At 44.6% G+C, this 26,731-nt stretch overlaps 1 protein-coding gene across 3 annotated transcripts in view; it reads right to left on the reverse strand.

The window, feature by feature from the left end:
• Positions 1–26,731, reverse strand: part of ENOX1 (ecto-NOX disulfide-thiol exchanger 1) — a 475,770-nt gene that overhangs the window by 196,705 nt on the left and 252,334 nt on the right. For 2 of the 3 annotated variants that reach the window (XM_040425425.1, XM_040425424.1), the window contains 2 exons: positions 24,460–24,600; positions 19,185–19,322 (listed from right to left, as the gene is read on the reverse strand). In XM_040425425.1, coding sequence (XP_040281359.1) covers positions 19,185–19,322; positions 24,460–24,553 — 232 coding nt within the window. In that variant the 5' untranslated portion in view covers positions 24,554–24,600. The remainder of the gene's footprint in view (positions 1–19,184; positions 19,323–24,459; positions 24,601–26,731) is intronic. The other variant, XM_040425426.1, reaches the window with a different exon arrangement.

Here is a 26,731-nt window from a genome sequence, read left to right on the forward strand (position 1 = left end):
GTCCCACCCGTGCCTTCCTCTCCTCCAACGCCTCCTGGGGATGACTTGTCTGGGGGTGAACCCATGCAGCTGGGGTTTGCTCGCCTGTCCGAGGGGGAGAGGGTACTCCGGAGACGCGAGGGCCGATGCATGTACTGTGGTCTCGGTGGGCATTTTCGGTTGGCATGTCCGAACCGTCCGGGAAACGCTCGCACCTGAGATCCTGTCGGGGGCAGATCTTGGGTGGAGTCTCCTCGTCCCCGGTTTCCCGTGTTGACAAACCACTGATCACTGTTGTCCTCTCCTGGCTCGGGGGCTCGGTGACGACCCAGGCGTTGGTGGACTCTGGTGCCGGTGGTTTGTTCATTGATAATGTGTTCGCTGCCGCCAATTCCATTCCTCTGCAGGCTCGAGGTTCCCCACTGGCTCTTGAGGCGATAGACGGCAGACCCCTTCTGCCGCCACACGTGACTCATGAGACCCTTCCAGTGGGGATAGCCATTGGTGCCGTTCACAGAGAGTCGGTCTGCCTCCAGGTTATTTCGTCTCCACACTACTCGGTGGTCTTGGGGTACCCCTGGCTCCGGAAGCATAATCCGACTTTCGATTGGAGATCGGCCGAGATCCTCTCGTGGTCACCGCAGTGTGGGGCTAGTTGCATCCATGGGTCTGTCAAGTTGCTGTGTACTTCCTCGGACTCTCTGTTGCCTCCTGAATACGAGGAGTACCGGGATGTATTCGATAAGGTGCGCGCGGTTGCCCTACCTCCGCACCGCCCATACGATTGTGCCATAGAGTTACAATCTGGTGCCGTTCCTCCTCGTGGCAAAGTCTATCCACTGTCGGTAGCGGAGAATGAGGCCATGGAGGAGTACGTGAGGGAGGCGCTTTCACGCGGACACATTCGCAAATCCTCGTCCCCGGCAGGGGCTGGATTTTTCTTTGTGAAAAAGAAGGGCGGTGAGTTGAGGCCTTGCATCGATTACAGGGGTCTCAATCGCATCACGATCAAGAACGCTTACCCGATACCCTTGATTTCCGAGCTGTTCGATCGCCTTAAAGGGGCCACGGTCTTTACCAAACTCGACCTGAGGGCGGCATATAACCTGGTAAGGATCAAGGCGGGCGATGAGTGGAAGACCGCGTTTAACACCAGGACCGGTCATTATGAATCCTTGGTTATGCCCTTTGGGTTGTGCAATGCGCCCGCAGTCTTTCAGGAATTCATCAACGATGTTTTCCGTGACCTGTTGCAGCAGTGTGTGGTGGTCTATTTGGATGACATCTTGGTATATTCTGAATCCATGGAGGCCCACATTCTGGATGTCAGACGAGTGTTGCAACGGTTACGAGAGAACAAGCTGTTCGGTAAGCTTGAGAAATGCGAATTTCACCGATACCAGGTAACCTTCTTAGGTTACATCATTTCCGCTGAGGGGTTCTCCATGGATCCTGAGAAGGTTTCGGCTGTCTTACAGTGGCCCCAGCCCAGTGGTCTTCGTTCCCTGCAGCGCTTTTTGGGCTTCGCCAATTATTATCGGAAGTTCATCAGGGACTTTTCCATGCTAGCCAAGCCTCTCACGGATCTGACCAGGAAGGGCAGTAATTCCCAGGTCTGGCCGCTCGAGGCCATCCGAGCTTTTGAGGCTCTAAAGTCCGCCTTTGTGTCGGCTCCCATTCTGTCGCATCCCAACCCTGGGTTGCCCTTTGTCCTCGAGGTGGACGCGTCTGAGACGGGAGTAGGCGCCCTTCTGTCTCAGCGTAGAACACCAGAGGGTCCTCTGCTTCCTTGTGGGTTTTACTCCCGGAAACTGTCTTCCGCGGAGTGCAACTATCAGATTGGTGACAGGGAGTTATTGGCCATCGTGCAGGCCCTTAAAGAATGGAGGCACTTGCTCGAGGGTTCGGTGGTTCCGGTCCTCATCCTGACGGACCACAAGAATCTGACCTACCTTTCTGAGGCCAAGAGATTGACACCACGTCAGGCCAGATGGGCTCTGTTCTTGTCACGTTTTAATTACGTGGTCTCCTACCTACCCGGTTCCAAGAACATCAGGGCGGATGCCTTATCACGGCAGTACTCCGAGCTGTCCAGGGAGGAGTCGATTCCGACTTCGGTCATACCTCCGAATCAGATCTTGGCCGCCATTAGCACCAGCCTGACCTCTCCCCTGGGTGAGCAGATTTTGGCGGCTCAATCTGGTGCTCCCTCTGGGAGACCCAACGGCAGATGTTTTGTGCCTGAGGAGTTGCGCACTCGGTTGTTGCGAACCTACCATAACTCCAAGACCGCGGGGCATCCTGGAAAGAATCAGCTGTCCTGGGCTGTTTCACGTCTGTTCTGGTGGCCTTCCCTACGTTCCGACATCGCCGCATAAGTAGCGGCATGCTCCGTTTGTGCCCAGAGTAAGTCCCCTCGGCACCTTCCGTTGGGCCTTCTGCAACCCATAGCCACCGGGGAGCGCCCATGGTCACACCTGGGGATGGATTTCATTGTGGACCTCCCTGCATCCCGAGGCCATACGGTCATTCTCATGATTGTGGATCGGTTTTCCAAAATGTGCCACTGTGTTCCTCTCAAGAAGTTACCCTCTGCACAAGAGTTGGCCACGATTTTTGCCAGGGAGGTCTTCCGGTTGCACGGTTTGCCCAAGGAGATTGTGTCGGATCGGGGGAGTCAGTTTGTGTCCAGGTTCTGGCGCGCCTTTTGCTCCCAGTTGGGGATTCATCTCTCCTTCTCCTCGGCCTACCACCCTCAGTCCAATGGGGCCGCAGAACGATCCAATCAGGCCTTGGAGCAATTCCTTCGTTGCTATGTCTCCGATCACCAAGACAATTGGGTTGACCTCCTGCCTTGGGCTGAGTTTGCCAGGAACACGGCGGTGAACTCTTCCTCTGGGACGTCTCCCTTCATGGCCAATTATGGGTTCCAACCTGCCGTGTTACCGGAGGTATTCTCTCCCCAGGATATTCCGGCTGTGGAGGATCACCTTTCCGTCCTACGTGCTTCTTGGGTACTGATCCAGAAGTCCCTTGAGGTCTCTGCGCAGCGCCAGAGACTCCAGGCTGATCGCAGACGAGCGCCTGCTCCTTGCTACCAGGTCGGAGACCGTGTATGGTTGTCCACCCGCAACCTCAACCTTCGAGTGCCCACTCCCAAGCTGGCGCCTCGCTTTGTTGGTCCCTTCCGAGTGCTTCTCAGGGTAAACCCGGTAGCCTATGCCCTTGCGCTTCATCCTGGCATGCGGATCTCCAACGTGTTTCATGTCTCCCTGTTGAAGCCACTGGTGTGTAATCGTTTCACTTCCTCGGTTCCTCGGCCTCGTCCGGTCCAAGTGGGTAATCGTGAGGAGTATGAGGTGAGCAATATCCTGGACTCACGCCTGGTCCGCGGTCGGGTGCAGTTTTTGGTCCATTGGCGTGGTTATGGTCCAGAGGAGCGTTCCTGGGTTCCCTCCGCAGATGTCCATGCTCCTGCCTTGCTCCGAGCCTTCCACGCACGCTTCCCTCAGAAACCGTTCTTTACTCCGCGGAGGAGGGGCCCTTGAGGGGGAGGTACTGTCATGGTCTTACCTTCTTGCTGTTCTCCTTCGTTTGACATGTGCTGGCGGCCATCTTGGTTTCTGGGTTTCTTGTAGCCTCCCACCCTGCGGCTCCTCCTTCCCACTGGGAGGAGCTGGATGCCTAGCTCATATATATAGGAGGTCTGTGACTTCAGTTCCTTGCTTGGTCCTCCTGTGTTCACATGCTTCTAGACTGCTGCTGCTTCTGGTTCCTGATCCTGGTTTCGTCCGACTACCCTGCTGGTTCCTGATCCTGGTTTCGTCCGACTACCCTGCTCTATAAGGCACTTGTATTGAGATTGCCCATGCTGCCTAGTTTGCAGGCTTGATTCATTTTTCCATCAAATTATAAATGGCTGTGCTTGCAAAAACTGCCAGCCTTAGAGAACTCCCGCAGTCTTGGCAACTTATTTTCCTAAAGTGAACAAGCACAGCCACTGCTGCTGGATTGCAGGGTGCTCATAACTAAGGATGAGCAAATCGACTTTGGATGCTTCATCCGAATTCGATTTGCATAAAACGACGTTTTAATATCAGTTCCAAGGTACCACTACGGTACAAAGGTCTTTTACAGTAGAAATTAATTTCCTAAGTTATTACACGAAGTCTTGCGAGACCTTGCAAAGTAATAACTTCGGCTCTTCAGAGTCAATATGTTCGAATACGGTACAAAGTGCCCGCTCCTCACAATATTAAAACAAAGTTTTAAGCGAAGTCGATTAGCTCATCCCTAGTCATAACCCCTGGATAAGAGCAGTGTATAATGTGATGTAAAAATGAATCCAGCCACCAAAGGAGGCAATATGGACAATCACAATACATTAGTAAGTGCCTTGTATTAACCATGTGTACATGATAAATACCACTTGCTGAAATGAGACAACCCCTTTAAATAGTACATGCACATTTGCATGATATTTTTTTTTTTAGCATGTCAATTTTGCATCTACAGCTCCAATACAAATCTACGAGTCTCTGCACAAATAACCCTAATCCTGCAGTTGTGCTACACTTCCATGACTGCAGAGATTACATTGCAAGCCCCACATTGTGGACATATGAAGCATGCAGAAAGTATAAAATAATATCTGCCAGCAGATGCTAAATTACTATCTGCACATTATTAAGCGGTACAAAAAAATTATCTGTCTTTAGAGTACTGGACTAATTAAGGATATCACTGTTAAATACTTGATGCTGCTGAAAATAGCAGAATAGATATTTGTATGGGTGCTAAGGGTGCCACATTTTACAACAATTAAACAGTAAGATAATCTCATAACTCCAGCAACCATGCCCAGCACCTACTATATCTCAATAGGATTTCCTATTGAGTTACTGACACATCCAGACCTAGGAATTGTATTCTTAAAGTTAGTGTTATCCCAAGAAAGAGTATAATATTTAAGCAAGAGGGACTGTGAAGTCTAGAGCCCAAGGTGGAAATCACTATTCAAATACAGCACCATACCCCCAGGCTCTAAAGCTCTAAGTCACAGTGGGGAAATATTTCAAATAGGATATGTTGCATGTTACGGGAATATGCTAAGAACAAAACAAGAAACTGCAAACATAGGAAGTCTGATGTACTTAAGACACTGGCATAGCAGGCTGTCTTGGTTAAATTCATACACCGATGCAGTGCAAACAGATAGAAGAACAATGTGGGAGTAAAAATGATAAGAGATGCAGGAGCATTAGTAATGGCATGTCTCAGCCGGCGGGGCTGTTCTGCTTATTCACAGATTGTATATTAGGGGGAAGAAAAGAAAAACTAGTATAAAAAAATCTCATGATCAGTTAATAGATTTATAATGGTACCACATATCGGACCTGCAGGTGCCAGTAATACTGTAGCACAGTGACACTACTAGCACTCGTCTTCCATTATGTTTTTATGACACTACTGTATAGGGATCGACCGATATTGATTTTTTAGGGCCGATACCGATACCGATAATTTGTGAACTTTCAGGCCGATAGCCGATAATTTATACCGATATTGTGGGAATTTTCATTTTTGAGAAAAAAAAAAATTCCTACACAAATCTGCTGAAAATTAATATGTTTATTGTTAATGTGTATTTTTTTTTTGTTTATTGTTAATGTGTATTTTTTTTTTATAAATCTTTTTCATTTATACTTAATATTTTTGTGTTTTTTTTTTACTAACTTTTAACCCCCTTAGGGACTAGAACCCTTGTCCTATTCACCCTGATAGATCTCTATCAGGGTGAATAGGATCTCGCACTGTCCCTGCTGCTCTGTGCATAGTGCACACAGCAGCATGGAGCTGAACATGGCAGCCAGGGCTTCAATAGCGTCCTGGCTGCCATGGCAACCGATCGGAGCCCTAGGCTTACACAGCTGGGGCTCCGATCGGAGGAGCAGGGGAGAGGGGATCCTGTGGCCACTGCCACCAATGATTAATACTGGGGGGGCGCACTGCGCCACCAATGTTTTTACTATTGGCCGGGATGGGGGTGGGGGGCGCACTGCGCCACCAATGATTAATACTGGGGGGCTTGGGGGGGCGCACTGCGCCACCAATGAAGATAAGTCTATCGATCATTCATATACAGGAGGCGGGAGCTGGCTGCAGAATCACATAGCCGGCTCCCGACCTCTATCAGCGGTAGCTGCGATCCGCGGCACCTGAGGAGTTAACTACCGCGGACCGCAGCTATTGCTCATAGAGGTCGGGAGCCGGCTATGTGATTCTGCAGCCAGCTCCCGCCTCCTGTATATATGAATGAATGAAAGGCTTATCTTCATTGGTGGCGCAGCGGCCACAGCCCCGCCCCTCCTCTTATGTTCTATCCCCTCATTGGCGGCAGCGGCAGCAGCAGCACAGGGGGAGGAGACACGGCTTCCTTCTCCCCTGTGCTGTGGAGGGAACACAGAGAGCGCTGTCAGCAGCGCGTTCTGTGTTCCCCATACGTTATCGGTATATCGGCAAAATAGATGCCGATACCGATAACGTTCAAAATCCTCAATATCGGCCGATAATATCGGCCAAACCGATAATCGGTCGATCCCTACTACTGTATATACCCGGCATGTACATCTATCTATATAAATATTTTCTCAGACTTTTTTTTACCTAGAAATACTCATTTTATTTTAGAGAGGTAAAAGAAAACATCCATCATTTGTTACTTTAAAGAACCCGATACGGTGGGCGTACAATGTCACCAGGTACTAGGTCGTAGGCAGGGAAAAGGGAGCTGGTCACCTCCTAAAGCTTCCCTAAAATAGCCCTAGTCTCCTGGCTGTATGAGCCGCCTTCAATGGTAAGGGGGCTCATACCCACAAACCTAGAAGTCTAGGAATCCCTGCATCGCCCTCAACATCGTGACAGGGCAGAGACCTTCTGTTCATCCATCACCACGGATGAAAGGCGTCTCCAGCAGCCCAGTAGCTGACAGGGAGAAAGACAATGCAGCAACTGCCGCAGCAAAGATGGAAAAACCACACCAAAACAACCTGGACACCCATGCGGACACCGAAGCAAGGTGGCTCCAGGCAAGGCTGCTAATGTCTTTAGGTTCACCCCTCCGGGAAACCAATGGGACCCACTTTCAGAGGAGAAGATTAACAGGGGAAATGTCTAGCAGACATGCTGGACACAACATCAACAGACCAGACCCACACCAAACAGACACATAAGGATGGGTGGAGAAATGGAGAAGACATAGGGATGACATTGCTAAAAGACCTTGATGTCCAACAAGGTGGCCCTCAATGACTGGGCAGATGGAATAGCCACAGAATGGAGCATAGCTTCCAGCCCAAAGCAAGGCTAGAGCACAACTAACATCCAAGCTACAAGCAAAGGCTAAATAGCTAGAAGAGACCACACCCTGATCTAACCAAGTCAGGATATTAACCCCACACACACCATACAGCAGGGAGACACAACTTCAAGGGGATGTGCACGTGCAAACCGAAAACTACTCGCTGCCCCTGGCAACCAGTCTGCGCGGCAACCGCGTCATGGTTAAACCATACGACCGTGACACTGTCCTAGAATGATGGCAGGCCTGACTGCAACCACTATAATGGGGGTTGAGGTTCACTACTCTGCTGTACAATAGATGGTAATGATGCGATCCTGCCTATGATATGTCATCATGGCTGAGCAGCCTGACAGGAAAACTCATCAATATGTAGTATATGTAAGTGCCAGAGCGTTGTGTGTAGTGAGGCCTAGTCCCCTCACCGCCCTAGGTAGCTTGGCAAGTCCAGTTCACATTTTAGGACAGGTTGCTGGCAGCCATTTTAAATCACTCCTGGAGAACCCCTTTAACTGCACTTGATTAAAGGTTCTGAGATCATACTCAAACTTCTACTCTGCTGTATTAACAGCAGTTCAGCGCTATGCCACATTGGCAGAGGATACTGGTGTCTGGAAATGACCCACTGACATCTATGGAATAGTTTTTAGGCATGTTCTGTCACCTGTGCATGTAAGGAGAGGAGGGGAGATGTGACCTATATCTATTGTAAATGGAGCATCCTGTGTTATCTATCCATCTTGAGAAAGGCTCTATTGCTGAGCTGAAACGTCGCAAAAGATGAATAAAAGACTTTCTTTTTTACATTTATTGAAGTGTGCTACTTTTTTGCACCTTATACATTGAGATTTAGTCAAGTACCTTTGGGCTTGCACCTCGATTTTCCTTTTCTTGTTGCTGCCATTTTCTGCATTCTATCTATCCATCTATATAAAGCAAAAATCTGGCAGCACTACATCCAACTTTAACAAAAAAGGGTGCATGCCCGAAAAAGACTAGACTATTGCCCAATACACAAAGTAGCAAAAAGGCAGCTCTCCAAAATCAGTAAAAAATGAAGAAAATGCTTTTATTTACCCATGTGGATACGCAACTTTTCGGCTCAACACTAGATCTTTTCTCACGCAGTTATGCATGTGAACAGATCATATATATATATATATATATATATATATATATATATATATATATATATATACACATACATACATATACATAAATACACACACAAAGTGCATGTGCAATGAATCATGAATCAATATACATAATTAAACATAAAAAACAAAAGTAAAGTGCCATAAAAAGCGCATGGTGCCATAGTACATCATAATGTATTCATACAAATGTGCACATAATTATCATATCCCTATACATAATACAGTGAGTACACCAAATCCCATAACACCATGATTAATATGCATTACAAAACAGGATTACACCTGTATACTTCATATAAAAATGATTATTAAATGAATAGATCAAAAGATTAGGCTCACCAGGGAACAAACCACATGTGTGCACGCTGATAACGGCCTTCACCTGGCGCCAAGCGCATGTCAAGGAAAAATAGAGGAGGCATTTTTTTCTAATTTGGCACCGACATACGCTAATATGTATATGAGACATCTGGAGAAGCACGTCATCTATGTTTCCCACCATTTCTCCCACGTTACATTGATGACGTCTTCCTCATTTGGGTAGGATTTCTTGAATCCTTACTTTCCTTCCATACTTTTCTTAATGATATCAATCCTCGGGTCAAGTTTACTGTTGTATATTCTTTCAGTCATATAGAATTTCTCGACGCGACTGTAAATATACTGAATGGCAGATTACAAACTGAATTATTTACCAAACCTACTGATAAGAATTCTTTGCTTAGATATGACAGTTGTCACCCTAGAAATATGATTCGACATTTACCATACAGTCAATTCTTACGTGTGAAACGAATTGTTTCTGATGACACGATCCTTATGAGTACTCTTGATAATATGGTTCACAAATTTCGGAATAGGGCTTACCCCAATTCAATATTACAACCACAGAAAACCAAGGTACTCGCTCTTGATAGACAACAAACATTACAGAGGACAGTTAGACCCCCCTCTGGATCCAGGATTCCTTTTATTTCTACTTAGAATGAGCAGAGTTTGCGCATTAATTCTATCATCAAACGCCATCGGCCTATGCTCTCTAGGTGTGTAAAGGGTGTTCCTGAATGTACAATTCCTCCTTTATTCTTTTATCGTAGGTCCAGGAATCTTAGGGACCAACTGGTATCTGCTGATGTATCATATAATGTGAGCCCTACACAGACTTTATTGTCCATACGGAAATCTGGTTTCTTCCCTTGCTTGAGATGAGTCAACTACCGCCTGATTATCAAAAGGCAACCGTTTCACACATCCAGTCACGGGAGAGACATTCCCTATCAAGCATTTGTTGACATGTAACAATGATCACGTCATTTATGTACTATCTTGGCCCTGTAATTTACTTCATCTGGATGAGACTACCTTTGATTTGAAAACTCGACTCATCCAACATCGCTACACTATTCTCAAAAAGCATTAGGATTTACCAGTGCCCAAACATTTCTCTGAACACAAACCTAGTGAACATCAGCTGCGGTTTCAGATAATTGACCACGTCTCTCCCATTAAGGAGGGGTGACAATGGATCTTTAAATTACACACTTCGAAACTCACGGGACTCAATGTAGACTTTAAATTGAACACAATAACACGCTGATCTCCTTCACTGTAAACGTATGGTGGATGGCTTGTCCACCACTCCTGGTGCTCTCTCAATCAGCACTAATGTGTTAGCAAGTTTTTTGCAGTATATTTATTATAATTTTAAGTTAAACTTATTGTCTTTTTTTTTTCAAATATCCATGATTAATAATAATTTTTTCTTTTCCATCTGTTTTAGATGCGCCTTGACAACATTTGACTTGCCGGGGACGGACATAATTTTTATATTTAATGGATCTTTTATATATTTTTTTGAGGTGACATTTCTTGTCTGTAATGCATGAGGTGGCATATCTTTACGTATTTGTTCTATGGGTGGTGTGACATTGTGGTGCAAGCTAGGTATGAGTGTCTACTGGGGGGGCCTATAAGGGGGGTCGCTCCACACTTGTGGGGTTCTCCAACCATTTGGTTTTCTGACAGTTAGGGGCCGTCTCTCCAGTTTTGGAGTGTTGACCTCTCTCTTCACTTCTCTAGTAACGCCACATTATTTACACACCGTTACCATTTTAATGAGGAAACCCCTCTGTTTCTGGTTGACTTAAGAACCTAAGTATCCAGTATTATTTTCTATATATTCGTCTCTTTCCTATATTTAGTTTAATTTAAAATATGCCAGCCCAATTGCTCTACAAGCATGTTTGCACTTTTTCAAATAGGGTGTTAGCGCCATAGTAATAGCTAGGGCGCTTGTCAGTGAAATTGACTATAGAACAATTTGCCCTTTTGTTCTCCCTTTCCCAAGATGGCTGCTGCCCATTCCAGAGTGGCAGTGTGCATGTCAGACATGCTCAATACACTTGGGTTTCCTCTGCATCCTCTATTTTTTCTTTCTATTGGATTTTTGTTGCTTTTTGATTGCACTAGTAGCATAGTTTCATGCACTATTCTTCCCTAAAAAATAAAAATGAAGACCCATTATTAGTAACAAGTCATAAAACAACTATGAACAAAGCCTTATACATACGACTGAATCCCCAAATGTCTATTTAAATCTGTATGAACAATATGATCTGGTCACTAAGATCTTGCAGCAACCAAAGTTTTAGTCATATACAGTTGTGGTAGTGTGTGGGAAGGGGTTGAGGGGGTATCATGCAACATACAAGAAGAAAGGACATAAGATGGCCAGGATGCTCAGACTAACTTTTCACACATTCACCATAACCTTACAAAATGCCAAACACATGTATGTGCTATTTATCAATAGCAAATAATGAGGCAAGTTTTTTATGGAATTCTTATGAATCTAGCACATGGATGTTTGCTATAATGATTCTTAATGATATATTGTTAAAATATTTTGAAAAATAAGGAGTAATTTTTGGGCTTATTCTTGAAAATCCACTGTAAGTAATCGCATTGTAACCTCACAAGATCAAGCATAAAGTGAACTGAGAATACCCAGATGAAAGTATAAAAAAAGTGACACTTTAATGTCTCCTAGGAAATACAGTTTTATTAATTTTCAACCAATCAGGAAGATATGTGAGATTGTATCGGCTGTGGAAAATACAAATTGACAGCACTTTTTGATAATAGAAACACTTTCGGCGAACGGTGTGTCTGAGGTTCAGATACAATGTTTATCAGCATCATTCATCTGCACTGTCTCGCGGTATAAAAACATTGTACATTCTTATGAATATGATTAAATCCTGCATCTGCCTGCGACTTTTGCCCAAAAGAGCATTAATCACAATACTGATTCTCAAGCTGTGATTTTTGACATTCAATTTCTGAGCCAGTTCACTTTTATGCTTTCCGCATCCCCATTTCTTCCATTTATTAACTGAAGAGATGGAGAATTTCCCCTACTCTAGACACAATGCTCTGTAGTAGAAGGAAGAGGGTCAGATACACAGTGCTTCTTCTGTCTGGCTATCTTTCAAACCTATTTAATGCGGCTGTCTGTTACTATAGTCAACTCTGGCAGCTGAATTAATAAAAGGTGTCATACTATGGAAACATCTCCATATATTTCATGTATCATCTATGTGCAATGCCATGCTATGTTGGAAGGTATTTGCCTTGTGAGATGTCTAAAGAACTACGGTACATTAAGGTGGATTCAACCTCCGCTGTACAGGTATAATTTAGGCAAAAAGCACTTTCACTGGAGAACTTTTAGTTTTTTCTAATAGAAAAATTAGTTAAAACATTTAAAAAAAATCACTTATCTAAAGTTCTTTAAAGTAAGTTGCATAAAGGCCTTATACGGCCACATGGTCTGGTTTCCAGTTTAGGAAGCGATAACCAGTTGTGAATTCATGAAATTGGAGAAGTTGTATCTGTCCTTTATACCAATTCTCCTCTGATGATCCACTCCTAATTTTGGCTTCCAAAACTGCACCAGGAAACCTGAAGGTGTGGCTGTAACCTAAGCAATTTAAAGAGAACCCGTTGCGTCGTCATTTTTAGATTTCATAATTAAGTATTATATATAATAACAAATTATAATACCTAATAATTATAAATAATAACTAATCTGCGTTCTTGCCATATGTAAATAATCTTTTTCAAGTCAGTATTACAGCACCCTATTCCAGCCTCCTGCGCCACTATTCCACTCTCACGTCTTCCTGCTGCGTCCAGAACTCTCGTTCCAGTCTCACTCGGATTCCTCTGGTGCACCTTCTCTTGGGAGCGATGTTGTCAGGTGGGGGGACATGTATTTTTAATGCACAATTTTAATTTTCCATGACTTGTATCGGAAAATGGGAAAGAAATTGGGGGGGGGGGATTCCACAGTTCCGCCAACTTTTTGGGGTTTTGATATTTTATATTGCTTTCACTGTGCGCTAAAAATTACACAACGTCCTTATTCTGTTGTTCAATACGATTACGAAGATACCAGCTTTGTATAGTTTTTATTTCACTACTTTAAAAAAAATAAAAACCTTTGAAAAAAAAATCTCATTTTTCAGTGGATCATCATTTTCTGATAGTCATAACATTTTTTAATTTCCATCCACAGAGCTGTAAGTGGGCTTGTTTTTTTTGGCACAAACTGTCGTTTTTATTGGCACACGTATACCTTTTGATCACTATTATTCAATTTTTTTTGGAAAGACAAGGTGACAAATAATGTCAAACCGTGTTTTTATTTTTTCTCCATTACGGCATACACCAAGCAGGGGTGATATGAATTTTTTAAATATTTTTGCATAACTTTTAACCCCCTTAGCGAGGAAGAACCTGCAAACTTCTGATCGCTTGTCCCATAGACCATAATGGAGAACTATTGGATTCTGACGCTCTGCCTGCTAAGCTGTGCCTTGTGCACAGCTTTACAGGCAGTTTACCATGACAGGCCTGGGAACCTTCAGCAGGCCTGAGGCTATTACGGTAACCAATCGGAGCCCCACGATTTCACTGCAGGGGCTCTGATCGGGACTAACTCCACAGATGCTGTGATCGTTATTAACAGCAGCATGTGAGGGGTTAATGGGAATGTGTCATCAGAAAATGACCTGCTGTTTAAATCATTTTTTATGTTTAACATATTTCTAAAGAATTTTTGATGTTTTTAATTTTCCATGTATTCCATATATTTACACAAAAAGATAAAATCCTGCAGTTTACGCACTGGCCACCATGTCTAATAATTGGTGACACTTCTTGGCTTGTACAGATTACTTTACTCTAGTTAAACCATTCTAATCCTGTCTGTAATTATTAGGGGTGCACCGAAATTCCGGCAGCCGAAAATATCGGCCGAAAATGCATCTAATCCACTTCGGCCGATATTGTTACATATCGGCCGAAAATATGGGGTGTGGGATTTGTCACCCACCATCTGCGGGCGGGCGGTTTACTTTGTCACTGCATCTTTATTTTACCTTACAATCGTGACGCTCCAGTAACTAACAACTCTGCAGGCAGAGCGGAGGCCGGCGTAACGTCACTTACTCACGTGACGCGCCTGCTCCGCCTCCTTCATTCATAAAGTGGGCGGAGCAGGTGCGTCACGTGAGTAAGTGACGTTACGCCGCCCTCCGCTCTGCCTGCAGAGTTGTTACTGGAGCGTCACGATTGTAAGGTAAAATAAAGATGCAGTGAGTGATGCTGTGAGCAGCAGGGCTGGGGCTGTCATGGGTAGGGGGATCGGTCTATGGCACTGCTATGGGGAGGGGGGATCTGTGCACTGTTATGGGGAAAGGGATCTGTGGACTGTTATGGGGAAAGGGATCTGTGCACTGTTATGCCCATAACAGTGCACATATCCCCTTTCCATAACAGTGCACAGATCCCCCTCTCCATAACAGCGCCACCCACAGATCCCCCTCTCCATAACAGCGCCACCCACAGATCCCCCTCTCCATAACAGCGCCACCCACAGATCCCCCTCTCCATAACAGCGCCACCCACAGATCCCCCTCTCCATAACAGCGCCACCCACAGATCCCCCTCTCCATAACAGCGCCACCCACAGATCCCCCTGTCCATAACAGCGCCACCCACAGATCCCCCTGTCCATAACAGCGCCACCCACAGATCCCCCTCTCCATAACAGCGCCACCCACAGATCCCCCTCTCCATAACAGCGCCACCCACAGATCCCCCTCTCCATAACAGCGCCACCCACAGATGAATTTCATTCATGAAAAATAATTATTAATAAAATCATTTAAAAAAAAGTATTTTAAAAGTATTTGGGCAAAAAGGCAGTTTCGGTTTTCGGTCAAGGGCATCCTGAATTTTCGGTTTCGGTTTCGGACCAGAATTTTCATTTCGGTGCACCCCTAGTAATTATATCACCTCTGTGTATAGATAAGACAGGATCTTCCATTCACAATAGGTGATTGTCAAATTTTATCTATTCTTTCCTGGTACAATGACCTCTGCACAGGTCACAAAGCATGCCTAGAAAACTGTCCCATAGAAGTCAATGAGGTCTCCTCCTGACCATTGTGTCTATGGACCATGGTGACTGCTGTAAAGTATTTATCTAAAATGCTGTTTAGATGACGGCCCCCAAATCAAGTTCAGGAAATCTAATGAAAAAAAAAATCTACAATCAGAAAATAAAAACTGATTACAATCAGTGATGGCCAGTTCGCAGTGTTCTCCAACGAACACATGCGGGCTGCCATCTTTAGTAAGGTTAGACTCACCCGTCCGGCGATGCACAAGTAAGCCCTTACCTGTGCCAGTGCCTGTGCCGGGAGCCAGTCTGAAATCAAATGCGGTCACCGGCAGCAGGCAGTTCCGAGAACAGCCCAATGAAGGCCCCCGGCGGCTGTTCTTGGAACTGCCTGCTCCCAGTTACCGCATTTGATTTCAGACCGGCTCGCGGCACAGGTAAGGGCTTACCTGTTCATCACCGGACGGGTGAGTCTAACTTTACTAAAGATGGCAGCCCGCATGTGTTCGTTGGCGAACACTGCGAACTGGCCATCACTGATTACAATAAAAGATGTGTGTCAGTGTGGTTTTAACTGGAAAAAAATATAAGCAACACATTCCCTTTAATTAGTGTTTGCATCCCATAGCCCAAAAAAGGAATTCATTATAAGTTTAGGAAACAGAATGGTGGCACTATGCAAATAGCGTTTTCAAAATGAAACTTTTTTTTTTTTTTAATCACTTGCGCCCAGGCTCGGACTGCCACCCTGCCCGGACCCCTCAGGTTTCGGCTCCATCGTGGTTTGGCCACACTCTCTCGCCGTCTATCGGTCGCAGCGTGCCGTGCGTCATCTCCAGGGCAGTTAAAAATGGCGAAGCCTTTACCGGAGCCCGGCCGATACTTATGTGATAACTGTCCGGCAGACACCTGAGCCCATGTCCCGATGAGAGAGCCTCGGCAGGGGAAGAGCAGTTAGTGCAGGGGAGGCAGAGCGGGAGCACAGGTAGCGGCGCTGCACTCGCTGACAAGTGGATGAAAGACAATCAGCCCATCATCATTCCTCCTGCTGTATACAGCAGGGGACATGATCGGGCAGCGCAACATCCCAGGACACCAAGTGCTGCCAGGTCCCTGCACGGCCGGCTCTGCGGTGGTAAATGATGCGCTCTGCACTTATCCGCCAGGCTCAGAGTTTGTAATGGCTGCCAGCTGCAGCCAAGTTGGCCTCGAGCACGGCCATGAACCCAGCGGGGAGCTGCATACCTGCTGCCGTCATTAGGCCGGAGCTCCTGCTAGCCACAACTGGTGGCCATTCCTGCACCGTGCTCCATCCCTGCAGTTACCATTCGGCCATTTCTTAGTCCTTTCTAGGAAAGCTGGGTGACAGCCTGTATACCACACAGAAACCCGAGTGGCAGCTCCTAGGAGAGCTGTGTGGTATACAGGCTGTCTGTCACCCAGCTTTCCTGGTCTCCTGAAGAGAATATATCTCAGTATAGGAAGATTTAGATACGTTATCATATGATTTACCCATTCAGGAGTCTTGGAAAGCCGGGTTGCAGCTCCTATGAGAACTAAGACTACTGAATGGCCAAATCATCTGATGACTTCTCTATATGTTCCCGTACTGAGATATATTCTCCTCAGGAAAGCTGGGTGACAGGCTGTATACCACACAGTTCTCCTAGGAGCTGCCATAAGACTCCTGAATGGCCAAACCATCTGATGACTTCTCTATATGTTCCCGTACTGAGATATGTTCTCCTCAGGACTAGGAGACCAGGAAAGCTGGGTGACAATCCATGAGAGAGCTGGAAGCCCCTCAGTATTCCTAGGGTAATTCCAATGGAAATATTTTCCACAGAGGATTACCTGTTGTGGATTTATATCAGACTCTACATGTAGCGGGTGGATTTGCTGTGGAATTCAGCCACGATCAGTTACACGTGGTAAAATCATATATTACCACGGTGCGGATTTGAAATGTGCACAGTAGGTTCATTTCCGTGTGGATTTTATGAAGTGTGAGGATTTTTGGTAAAATCTTATCCATTTTGCTGGTATTTGCTGCAATACGCTGTAGATTTCATAGCTGCAGTTCTATGAGATGAATGATGAGCCCGGACCAAACATCCTGGGGAAGGGATCTCAGTTCTGTCAGCTGCAGCGCAGGGATTATACACACAGTGACGTCACAGCGCAGGGATTATACACACAGTGACGTCACAGCGCAGGGATTATACACACAGTGACGTCACAGAGCAGGGATTATACACACAGTGACGTCACAGCGCAGGGATTATACACACAGTGACGTCGCAGCGCAGGGATTATACACACAGTGACGTCGCAGCGCAGGGATTATACACACAGTGACGTCACAGCGCAGGGATTATACACACAGTGACGTCACAGCGCAGGGATTATACACACAGTGACGTCACAGAGCAGGGATTATACACACAGTGACGTCACAGCGCAGGGATTATACACACAGTGACGTCGCAGCGCAGGGATTATACACACAGTGACGTCGCAGCGCAGGGATTATACACACAGTGACGTCACAGCGCAGGGATTATACACACAGTGACGTCACAGCGCAGGGATTATACACAGTGACGTCACAGCGCAGGGATTATACACACAGTGACGTCACAGTACACGGATAAACACTGAAGAGATGCGGCACACAGTGACGTCACAGTACACTGATAATAAACAATGCCCATGTTGTTTGATTCTAGACTTCTTTATATGTTAATTTAAGAGGTGCTATGTTTGTCGCTGAAAATAAGGCTTTAAAAAGGTAAAAAAAAAAAAAAAAACGGCTCCTAACTTTTTTAGCTGGCTCCTAGAATCCAAGGAAATTTGTCAAGCCCTGTGTTAATGGTTATCCTATTTTAAGCAAAAACCATGAGGAGACCTGCAATATTTTAGGGCTGGGATCACGTTTTTGTGCAGGAGCAGAATTTCTAACACTTTATAATCTTGATCTACGTCTCAACATATATTTGGTATTATGACTGATATAGCTAGATATTCTTCAGTGGAATCGCTGCTGGTACTGGAATTGCTCAGGGTACTGAGGAGAAGGTCCCCGTCATGGCTGATTGAGCTTGATAATATATCTTACATTGTAGAAAGCAGGCAGCCATCAGCATGTGCACCATTAGGCACAAGTCAAGGAAAAATTTCTGCACCAGAGGTCTGCCACCTGTCGTGAAATCCGGCTCGGCAGCTATTCCTTTTACTCGTGTCTTTATTAAAGCAATGTATATTAGAAAGAGTCCACACCTCTGGTTTAGTCTTACCAGCACAAAGCCTTGTGATCATTACAGTGGAGAAGACAATACAGTGAGAAGGCAATGAGCATGACCTTAATATACACTTTCCAGACAGAAGAAAATTATGCACCGGCATAAAGGTCAGGTGGATGCTGGATCTCCTATTTACAATTTAAATAACCCAGCTCATTTCAGCCTCCTGCATGCACAATACATATTTATATACAGCAGCGAGGATCATACATATGTGGATGATACATATACAGACAGTGTGAGCGGGCGAGAGATTGTTTACTGAAGCTCAGTACATTTCTTCCCTGGAGACAGAACTTAATTTGGAAGTCGCTGTACCAAGTCACCTAATGAATATACAGCGTGAAACAGAATCCTCTTGTTACCTTTCGTCACTATATATGTTCCAGGAACTCAAAATCATCTCCTAAACAATAACTGTACAAATACTATAAAGACAGTCAATGAGTATAGCGTTGAAACACCAAATAACTGCTAATTGAGAAAATAATGCTTCTTTCAATGCAAGATGTCCAGTTTATTTGAGTCCCTTGTTATCTGGATGTGCTTTCACGCCAGCATCCGAGCTCAATGCTCCAGCTCCTGGCAGGAGGCTTCAGCCAATGGCCGCATTTTGCTTCTTCCAGCATGCATAGAAATGTGACTATAAAAGGCTAGTCGCCTTCCCCATATCCTCCCTTCCCGAGCGTCTTCCCTCTCCCCTAGTCCGGGGATACAGATTGCTTTTCATAACATTGTGCCCTGAAGAACTGTGCCTGACTCACTGGGCTGCGTTACAGCGGGCGCCATTTATTATCCTACAGTATCCCAGCCGTGAGAGCGCAAAAGTAGAAAGAAATTAAATGTCACTTTGTAGAGTCTGATCCCTTATATGTCAACTAGATTAGGATACTCCGTCAACAAGCGAGAAGTCTTACCTGAAACTAGCTGCTGCCCAGCCAGTCCTACAGGGACCATCCCGAGATTATTCATCGCAGTAGCCCACGCTGTGGGGTCGGTAACGGACATGGTGAGGTGGGTTGCATCAATAGATAAACTTCCCAGAGCATCAGCTGCTGCAGACAGGGAGAGAAGACACAGACAACATAACTGGCACGGGAGAGACGAGAGTGAAATCTATTTTGGCAAATGTCTCATGCACTGTGCACCGGCTTTACAGGTATTATGCACACTGTTCAGATTATTTATATCACGTGCATGAGCAAAGTGCTAGATGTGAGCAGTGTGCAACAGGATTAAGAAGGTCCAACAAATCCTGGAAATATAAAAGTATTGGAAATAGGCAGATATCTCTGCATGAACGACGAGAAAACCCTGCGGGACTATTATAGCGTCCATGGTGGTCATCATCTGTCTTTCCCAGAAACATTATTAACGTTTATTTCATAGTAACTTTCAGAGGGGATTAAATACATAACATATGAGCGTAGAATGTGCGTACTGAGTGACAGACTGGTACAGACGGAGACAGCTGTGGTATAAGGGCAGGTCTGTGGGTGTTAATATCTTATGTCCTGTACTCTGAAGGTACTGAGAGGTCCCCCTGAAGTAACAGAATGGGGGTCACTAACAGGTCTATGTCACTGGCACCTTAGGGTACTTTCACACTTGCGGCAGAGGATTCCGGCAGGCAGTTCAGTGCCAGATCCGTAAAAACGTATGCAATCCTGATCCGTCTGACAAATGCATTAAAATGTCGGATCCGGCATTTATTTTTTTTCACATTTTTTTGCGGTCTGAGCATGCGCAGACCGCAAAAACAGATCAGTTTTGCCGGAACACTCAGGGCCGGATCTGGCATTAATGCATTTCAATGGGAAAAATGCTGCGGTATTATCTCCGTCCTGAAAAGGCAAAAAGACTGAACTGAAGACATCCTGATGCATCCTGAACGGATTGCTCTCCAGTCAGAATGCATTAGGATAAAACTGATCAGTTCTTTTCCGTTATTAAGACCCTAAGATGGAACTCAATGCCGGAAAAGAATAACGCTAGTGTGAAAGTACCTTAGAGGAGGCTTATTGGTGTGCAATTAGATTATACACCCACCACTCATGGATAACAGGCCTGCGAATGGCATATTTCGCACTGGCGCAGACTTTCCCTGTCTAATATGTAGATAGTGTAAATTTAGACAGTGGTCTATGCTGGATGATAAATGTGACGCACCTTTAGACCTTTTTGTCTGACTTCATACCACCTATTAGTTGGCTAACCAATAGGTTTGCAGCATAATTTTGTGCCAAAATATTGGTGCATCTTACGCTACGCCCTCTTGTTGAGTGAGATGCAAAATATGTCTAACACACACAAATGTGGTGCAAAACTTTTACACTATTTTTAGTAAATCTACCTTATTGTGGCTTGAGGGCATCCCTTTGGGAACTGGTTCTTTAAATGGGTTGTGCAGTGCTGGTATATTGATGACCTTTCCTCAGGATAAGTCACCAATACCAGATCGGCGGAGGGGCTGACTCTCAGTCGGGGCTCTCACGTGAGCACTGCATCCTCTTCACCGTTTCACAGCATACCATCTAACTTGTAGTGGCAGCACAATGTAACTGCAACTGCTCGTCTCATTCAAGTGCTACACTGCCGCTGCAAGTTCGACAGCATGCAGTGAAACCACTGATTGGCGGGGATGCTGGGAGTCGGATGCCCGCTGATCTGTTATTGGTGACCTATCCTGAGGATGTCAAATATACTAGCTTTGCACAACCCCTTTAACTTAGCCTTGCAAGAATGGACTTATTCTATGATACGCTGTATAAAGTCATTTTGATCCCATTTTCCATCATTTCATTTGGGTGATAAAGAAATAGCAAAGAAGAAATGATGTATATGTTGTGTTCTTAGTCACACAGTAAATGTACAGAAATGTACTATATAACAAGGATGTTACGAGAGTGTATGGGATATGTTCTTATAACAAAAGAAGTAGCAAAGTCAGGTATTCATAAAACTGGATGAAAATCATGTATGACCAGAAGTGAGCGAAGGAAAATTATTTTCTTTACAGACTTAAAGGGGGTTGTCCCACTTCAGCAAAAAAGAAAGTTAACACAAGGCACTTGTATTGTATTGTGATTGTCCATATTGCCTCCTTTTCTGGCTTGATTCATCTTTCCATCAGAATATACACTGCTCATTTCCAGGGGTTACAACCACCCTGCAATCCATCAGCACCGCCCGTGCTTGCACACTTTAAGAAAAGGTAATGGCCTATGTACACTCTCACGGTCCCAACCACCAGAGGCCTTTTGATGGATTGCAGGGTGGTCATAACCACCAAACAAGCAACGCCACTTGCTGAAGTGAGACAACTCCTTTAAAAACAGTTCACTTTGCCCATCAATACCTCCGACACAGGAAGCCCCCTCTTTAGCTTTTCAAGAGGTCAGTTTGAAGTAAATTATAAAAAAAAAACAAAAAAAAAAAACTTTGTAGGTGGCAAAGGCAAGCAGTGATCAGTGACAATCATGTCAAAGTCACAAGCATATGATGGAACAAGTTTTAGACAGGCTCAGATCACAGTCATGCAAGTGACAGTAAAGAGAGCCATCTTGAGAAAAGTGTAAGTTACAAATTTCAGTGATGCATGTGTTTTCTTAGGTATTCTGATGTGTCTTCACACTTGTCAAAACCTAGCTATCCTAAATTTAGTGAGAACAGCTCATCCACAGTAATCTGCCGCAGAACGCAGCAGTCCCTTGGCCTTTGTATTATATTGTTACAGTCAGTTGGATTCGTTTTTATTAAACTGCGGTCTCTCTTTTACGGCCATTGTTATTTTCCCTATCCACATCTTAGAGAGGTGCACATTTTAATAGTACACAAGGGTGCCATATCCCCTATAGAAATCTACAATGAATTCTGCTGCATCTAACATGCACTCTTCTGTTCCCTCATAGGAATAAAAAAATGGAAGTCGATAATGGATCTCCAAATGACAGACACCAATGACGCCTGATAGGTCCCAATGACTATAAAAAGGTTTTCAACATGGCGTCCAGCATTTTTGACAAAGTCTATGATGGAAGCCCCTAATGGAGACTCCAATACAGATGTGAACGTAGCCTGAAGTATATGGCTGAACTCAGAACACATACAAAAAGGATCCTCAACATGGTATCCATAATATTCTGCTGATCTATAGTGTAGAGCCGCGTGCCCCCAACATTCCGGTCACTGATACCGTTAATTCCATGAGTAAAAAAAATTAGAAATGCTGAAATGCTTCCACTATTACAGCTGCCATCTTTCCTTAGAAGCACCATATGAACTGGAATGCACATGATCAGGATTGCACACTGATTTTCCGGGCGGATTTGCATGCAGTAAATCTGCACTGTAGATCATGCACAATGTATTCTATGAGAATTTGAAACTCTCATATACACGATGCAGATTTATTCAGTGCGGAGTTTGACCTGCAATGGGAAGAAGAAATTCTGTATGCGGAAAATCTGCACCAATTGATGCAGATTGTCTGCACGGATTTCCCTGTGTACATCAGCAGATTTCAGTGCGGATTCTCCAGACATAAATCCTGAACGTGTACATTTAGGTCCCTTTCACACGGGCGTTGCGGATTGGGGCCGGATGCGTCCAGGGTACGTTCAGGGAAAATGGTGCGATTTTGACACTAAAACAAGTCAGTTTTCACTGCGATTGCGTTCTATGTTTGCGTTTTTTCCCGCGCGGGTGCAAAACATTGTAATGCGTTTTGCACGCGCGTGAGAAAAATCGGCATGTTTGGTACCCAGACGGGTTTGGGTTAGGTGTTATGCAGATTTTATTATTTTGCCTTATAACATGGTTATAAGGGAAAATAATAGCATTCTTAATACAGAATGCATAGTACAATAGGGCTGGAGGGGTTAAAAAAATAAAAAAAATAATATAACTCACCTTAATCCACTTGATCGCGCAGCCGGCATCTCTTCTGTCTTCTTCTTTGCTGTGCACAGGAAAAGGACCTTTGATGACGTCACTTCGCTCATCACAATGTCCGTCAAATGATTCATCAACACAGTGATGGACCATGTGATGAGTGCAGTGACGTCCTCAAAAGGTCCTATTCCTCAAAGAAGAAGACAGAAGAGAAGCCGGGCTGCGCAAACAAGTGGATTAAGGTGAATTATACATTTATTTTATTTTTTGAACCCCTCTAGCCCTATTGTACTATGCATTCTGTATTAAGAATGCTATTATTTTCCCTTATAACCATGTTATAAGGGAAAATAATAATGATCGGGTCCCCATCCCGATCGTCTCCTAGCAACCGTGCGTGAAAATGCACAGCCCCATACAAATAAATGGGTCCGGATTCAGTGCGGGTGCAATGCGTTCACGTCACGCATTGCACCCGCGCGGAAAACTAGCTCGTGTGAAAGGGGCCTTACCCCAAGAGGACTGCAGTGGAGTAAGTTGGTTACAGGTACTTTTAAAGTAAACCTGTCGTCACTTTCTAAGCCTATTTATCCACTCACTTTTCTATAAATACTTTTTAATACATTAATAATTATATTAAAATCAATTCTGAACGAACAGTTCAGAGAAAAACCTAAAATAAATGTTCCTGCCATATATGTAAAAGCACCTTAGATGGGTCCTGTCTCCCCCATGCTTCAGTGATGAGTCCAGCGTTCTGACTCCTGGAGTGCAGCCATGCCCATAAACGAATGACACCCCCTCTACGATTGCTCATCTCCACCCCTTCTCTTCCAAGTCTCACAGCTGCGCAGTATACATTAGATGATCAGTGTGAGATGAGAAGTGAGGTGACTGGTTCTGCACATGCGCGGGAGGAGGGTAGGATCTTTAGATTGGAACGGAAGGTGGGGTTAGGAATGGGAAGTGATGAGGTAAGCATTTAAATTACATAACTTGAAAAAAGAGAACGTGGACTGTAAAAGAAGTACTTGGAGGTTTTTTTAAAAAAAACCCTAGGCTGATTAGGGTGGGGGAGAACTATCTCAGGATGCCGATGATTCCTATGGTTAAAAACTGGTGACAAGTTCCCCTTAAAAGTAATTGTATTAATAGTACAGACCCTTTACAATGCACATGACATCAGTGCTGTTTAGGTAGTACAGCTTTCATACTTCGACCCAGGAACTTCATCAACCTGGACGCTATTCTGGCGCACACACATTTATTAGAATAGTGAATCACGCCCTGATTTCTTACCTGTAGCCATGGTTTTTGCAGGGTCTTTCTGCAGCTGTTCAGTGCTTTCAGCTATGGATACAGCTCTTAGTGCATTGTTATTACTTTGAGACATGAAAGCCTTTTTGTTAATTCTAGAGTCCACCAGCAACGTGTCAAGTTCTAAACGGAGAAAAAAAAAAAGAATAGAGATATGAAGCAGTAAAATGCGTTACGTGTTTAAACAATAAAGCGGTGGCTGGACCATCTGGTTAATTTAATGAGAAGGTCAGAACAGTGATACTTCTGGGACATTCACTTTCCCTTCATTTCAAGCTACTGTTCAGCGGCCAGTAGCTGTCTTACAGCGGATTTAGCTGTCACTGCGTCTGCCTTTGACCTGAAGAGAAAACGTAGTCACCTGTAATTTTATAACAAGACTATAATGGTGCCGCAGGGTAAATATTATTTTCTACTCCAAACAATCACTATTATGCGGGGGGGGGGGCGCGGAAATCAATAGTCATTTGTACGACTAAGATACCATCGGCCCACCAGGGAATTATTCTGAAGTCTCATATCTATATAGAGAAGGCGCATTCCCACTTTTAACTGCATCCTAATCTATGCAATTATCATCATATATACAAATTATATAACCATAATAGATTACTTGTGAATTGCCTCTGGAAGCAACTGACAAGTTCCAAAAAGTGCTGTCCTGCACAGATTTTAATTATCACGTCAGAACAGATCCCTGAATATTTAGATGGGCCAGTCCGATTCTACACAAGACATTCGCTCCATATCAGATAAAGGAACAGGTACAGCCAAAGGAGCTCCACAATCTGAATGCCACCAAAAAAGTCCCCATATGTAAAGGAACCTTTAGACCAGGGATCAGCAACCTTCGGCACTCCAGCTGTTGTGAAACTACTACCCCCAGCATGCTCATTTCACTTCTGTGAGAGTTCAGAGTACTACCAAGAAAGTGTGCACAATGGGAGATGTAGTTTCACAACACCTGGATTGTCGGAGGTTGCTGATCTCTGCTTTACACTAGGGTTGTCCAGATACCAAAATTTTGATTCGATTTCGATACCATAAAAAAGCATAGCGATACTCGATACCATTCGATACCACGCAAAAAAAAATAAAAAACCGTGTGCATTCTGCATTTTATGGAACATCTGGCCCATAATCAAACAGTCCTATCCTATTTTTGGGGGGGACAAGGTGACTAAAAAATGGCGAATAGCGCAGTTTTGATTTTTTTTCTGTTACGGCGTTCACCGCATAGGAGATTTTTTTTTATATTTTAATAGTTTGGACTTTTTGGACGTTGCGATATGTAATATTTTATTTATTTATTGTTTATATATTTTATATGTAAAATTGGGAAAGGGGGTGATTTATACTTAATATTTTGGTGGTGTTTTTTTTTTTTTTTTTTACTTTTTATTTAATAACTATTTCCCCCGTAGGGGCTAGAATCTGGGATCTTTTGATGCCTTGTTCTATTCAACCTAATAGAGCTCTATTAGGGTGAATAGGACTTCACACTCTCCCTGCTGCTTTGTACACACATCAGCAGGGAGCCGACTATGGCAGCCAGGGCTTCAGTAGCGTCCTGGCTGCCATTGTAAGTGATCAGAGCCCCAGGATTACACTGCTGGGGCTCCGATCTGAACTGCCACCAACCTGTGGCCACCAATGATTTAATACTGGGCGGGGTGGGGGGGGGGGTTAGCAATACCATAGTGCAAAATACCATATACCACAGTGCAGCACAATATATTGCCGTCCCTCTGTGATGGCCATCAATAGCTGTAATTTTCGGTTCTCCTCCTCCAGTTGTCTCTGATTAAGATATGGAGCAGGTGGCTTAGGAGGCGAGATGCGGGCCATAGTTAAAATTCAGGAGGGCATATGCCATGGATGGCCAACCTGCGGCTCTCCAGCTGTTGTAAAACTACAATTCCCACCATGCCCTGCTGTAGGTTGATAGCTGTAGGCAGTATGCTGGGAGTTGTAGTTTTGCAACAGCTGGAGAGCCACAGGTTGGCCATGCCTGGCATATGCGGTCACTGGCCGGGTACATGAGTACCGTAATTGATTCTAGCAGCATTAATTACCACTGAGAGCTCATTATGTACCGGGGAGGCTACCTGGGCATCGGCCCATCAGGAAATTTCCCTGTATGGCCAATCCGCCTCTGAATGATGCCCAGTATACATGAATATATATATATATATATATATATATTCTCTATTCTGCAAGTTTACATTCTATTAAACTGGTCTCCGAGATTGAA

The sequence above is a fragment of the Bufo bufo genome, chromosome 3, assembly GCF_905171765.1.
Source record: "Bufo bufo chromosome 3, aBufBuf1.1, whole genome shotgun sequence".
NCBI lineage: Eukaryota > Metazoa > Chordata > Amphibia > Anura > Bufonidae > Bufo > Bufo bufo.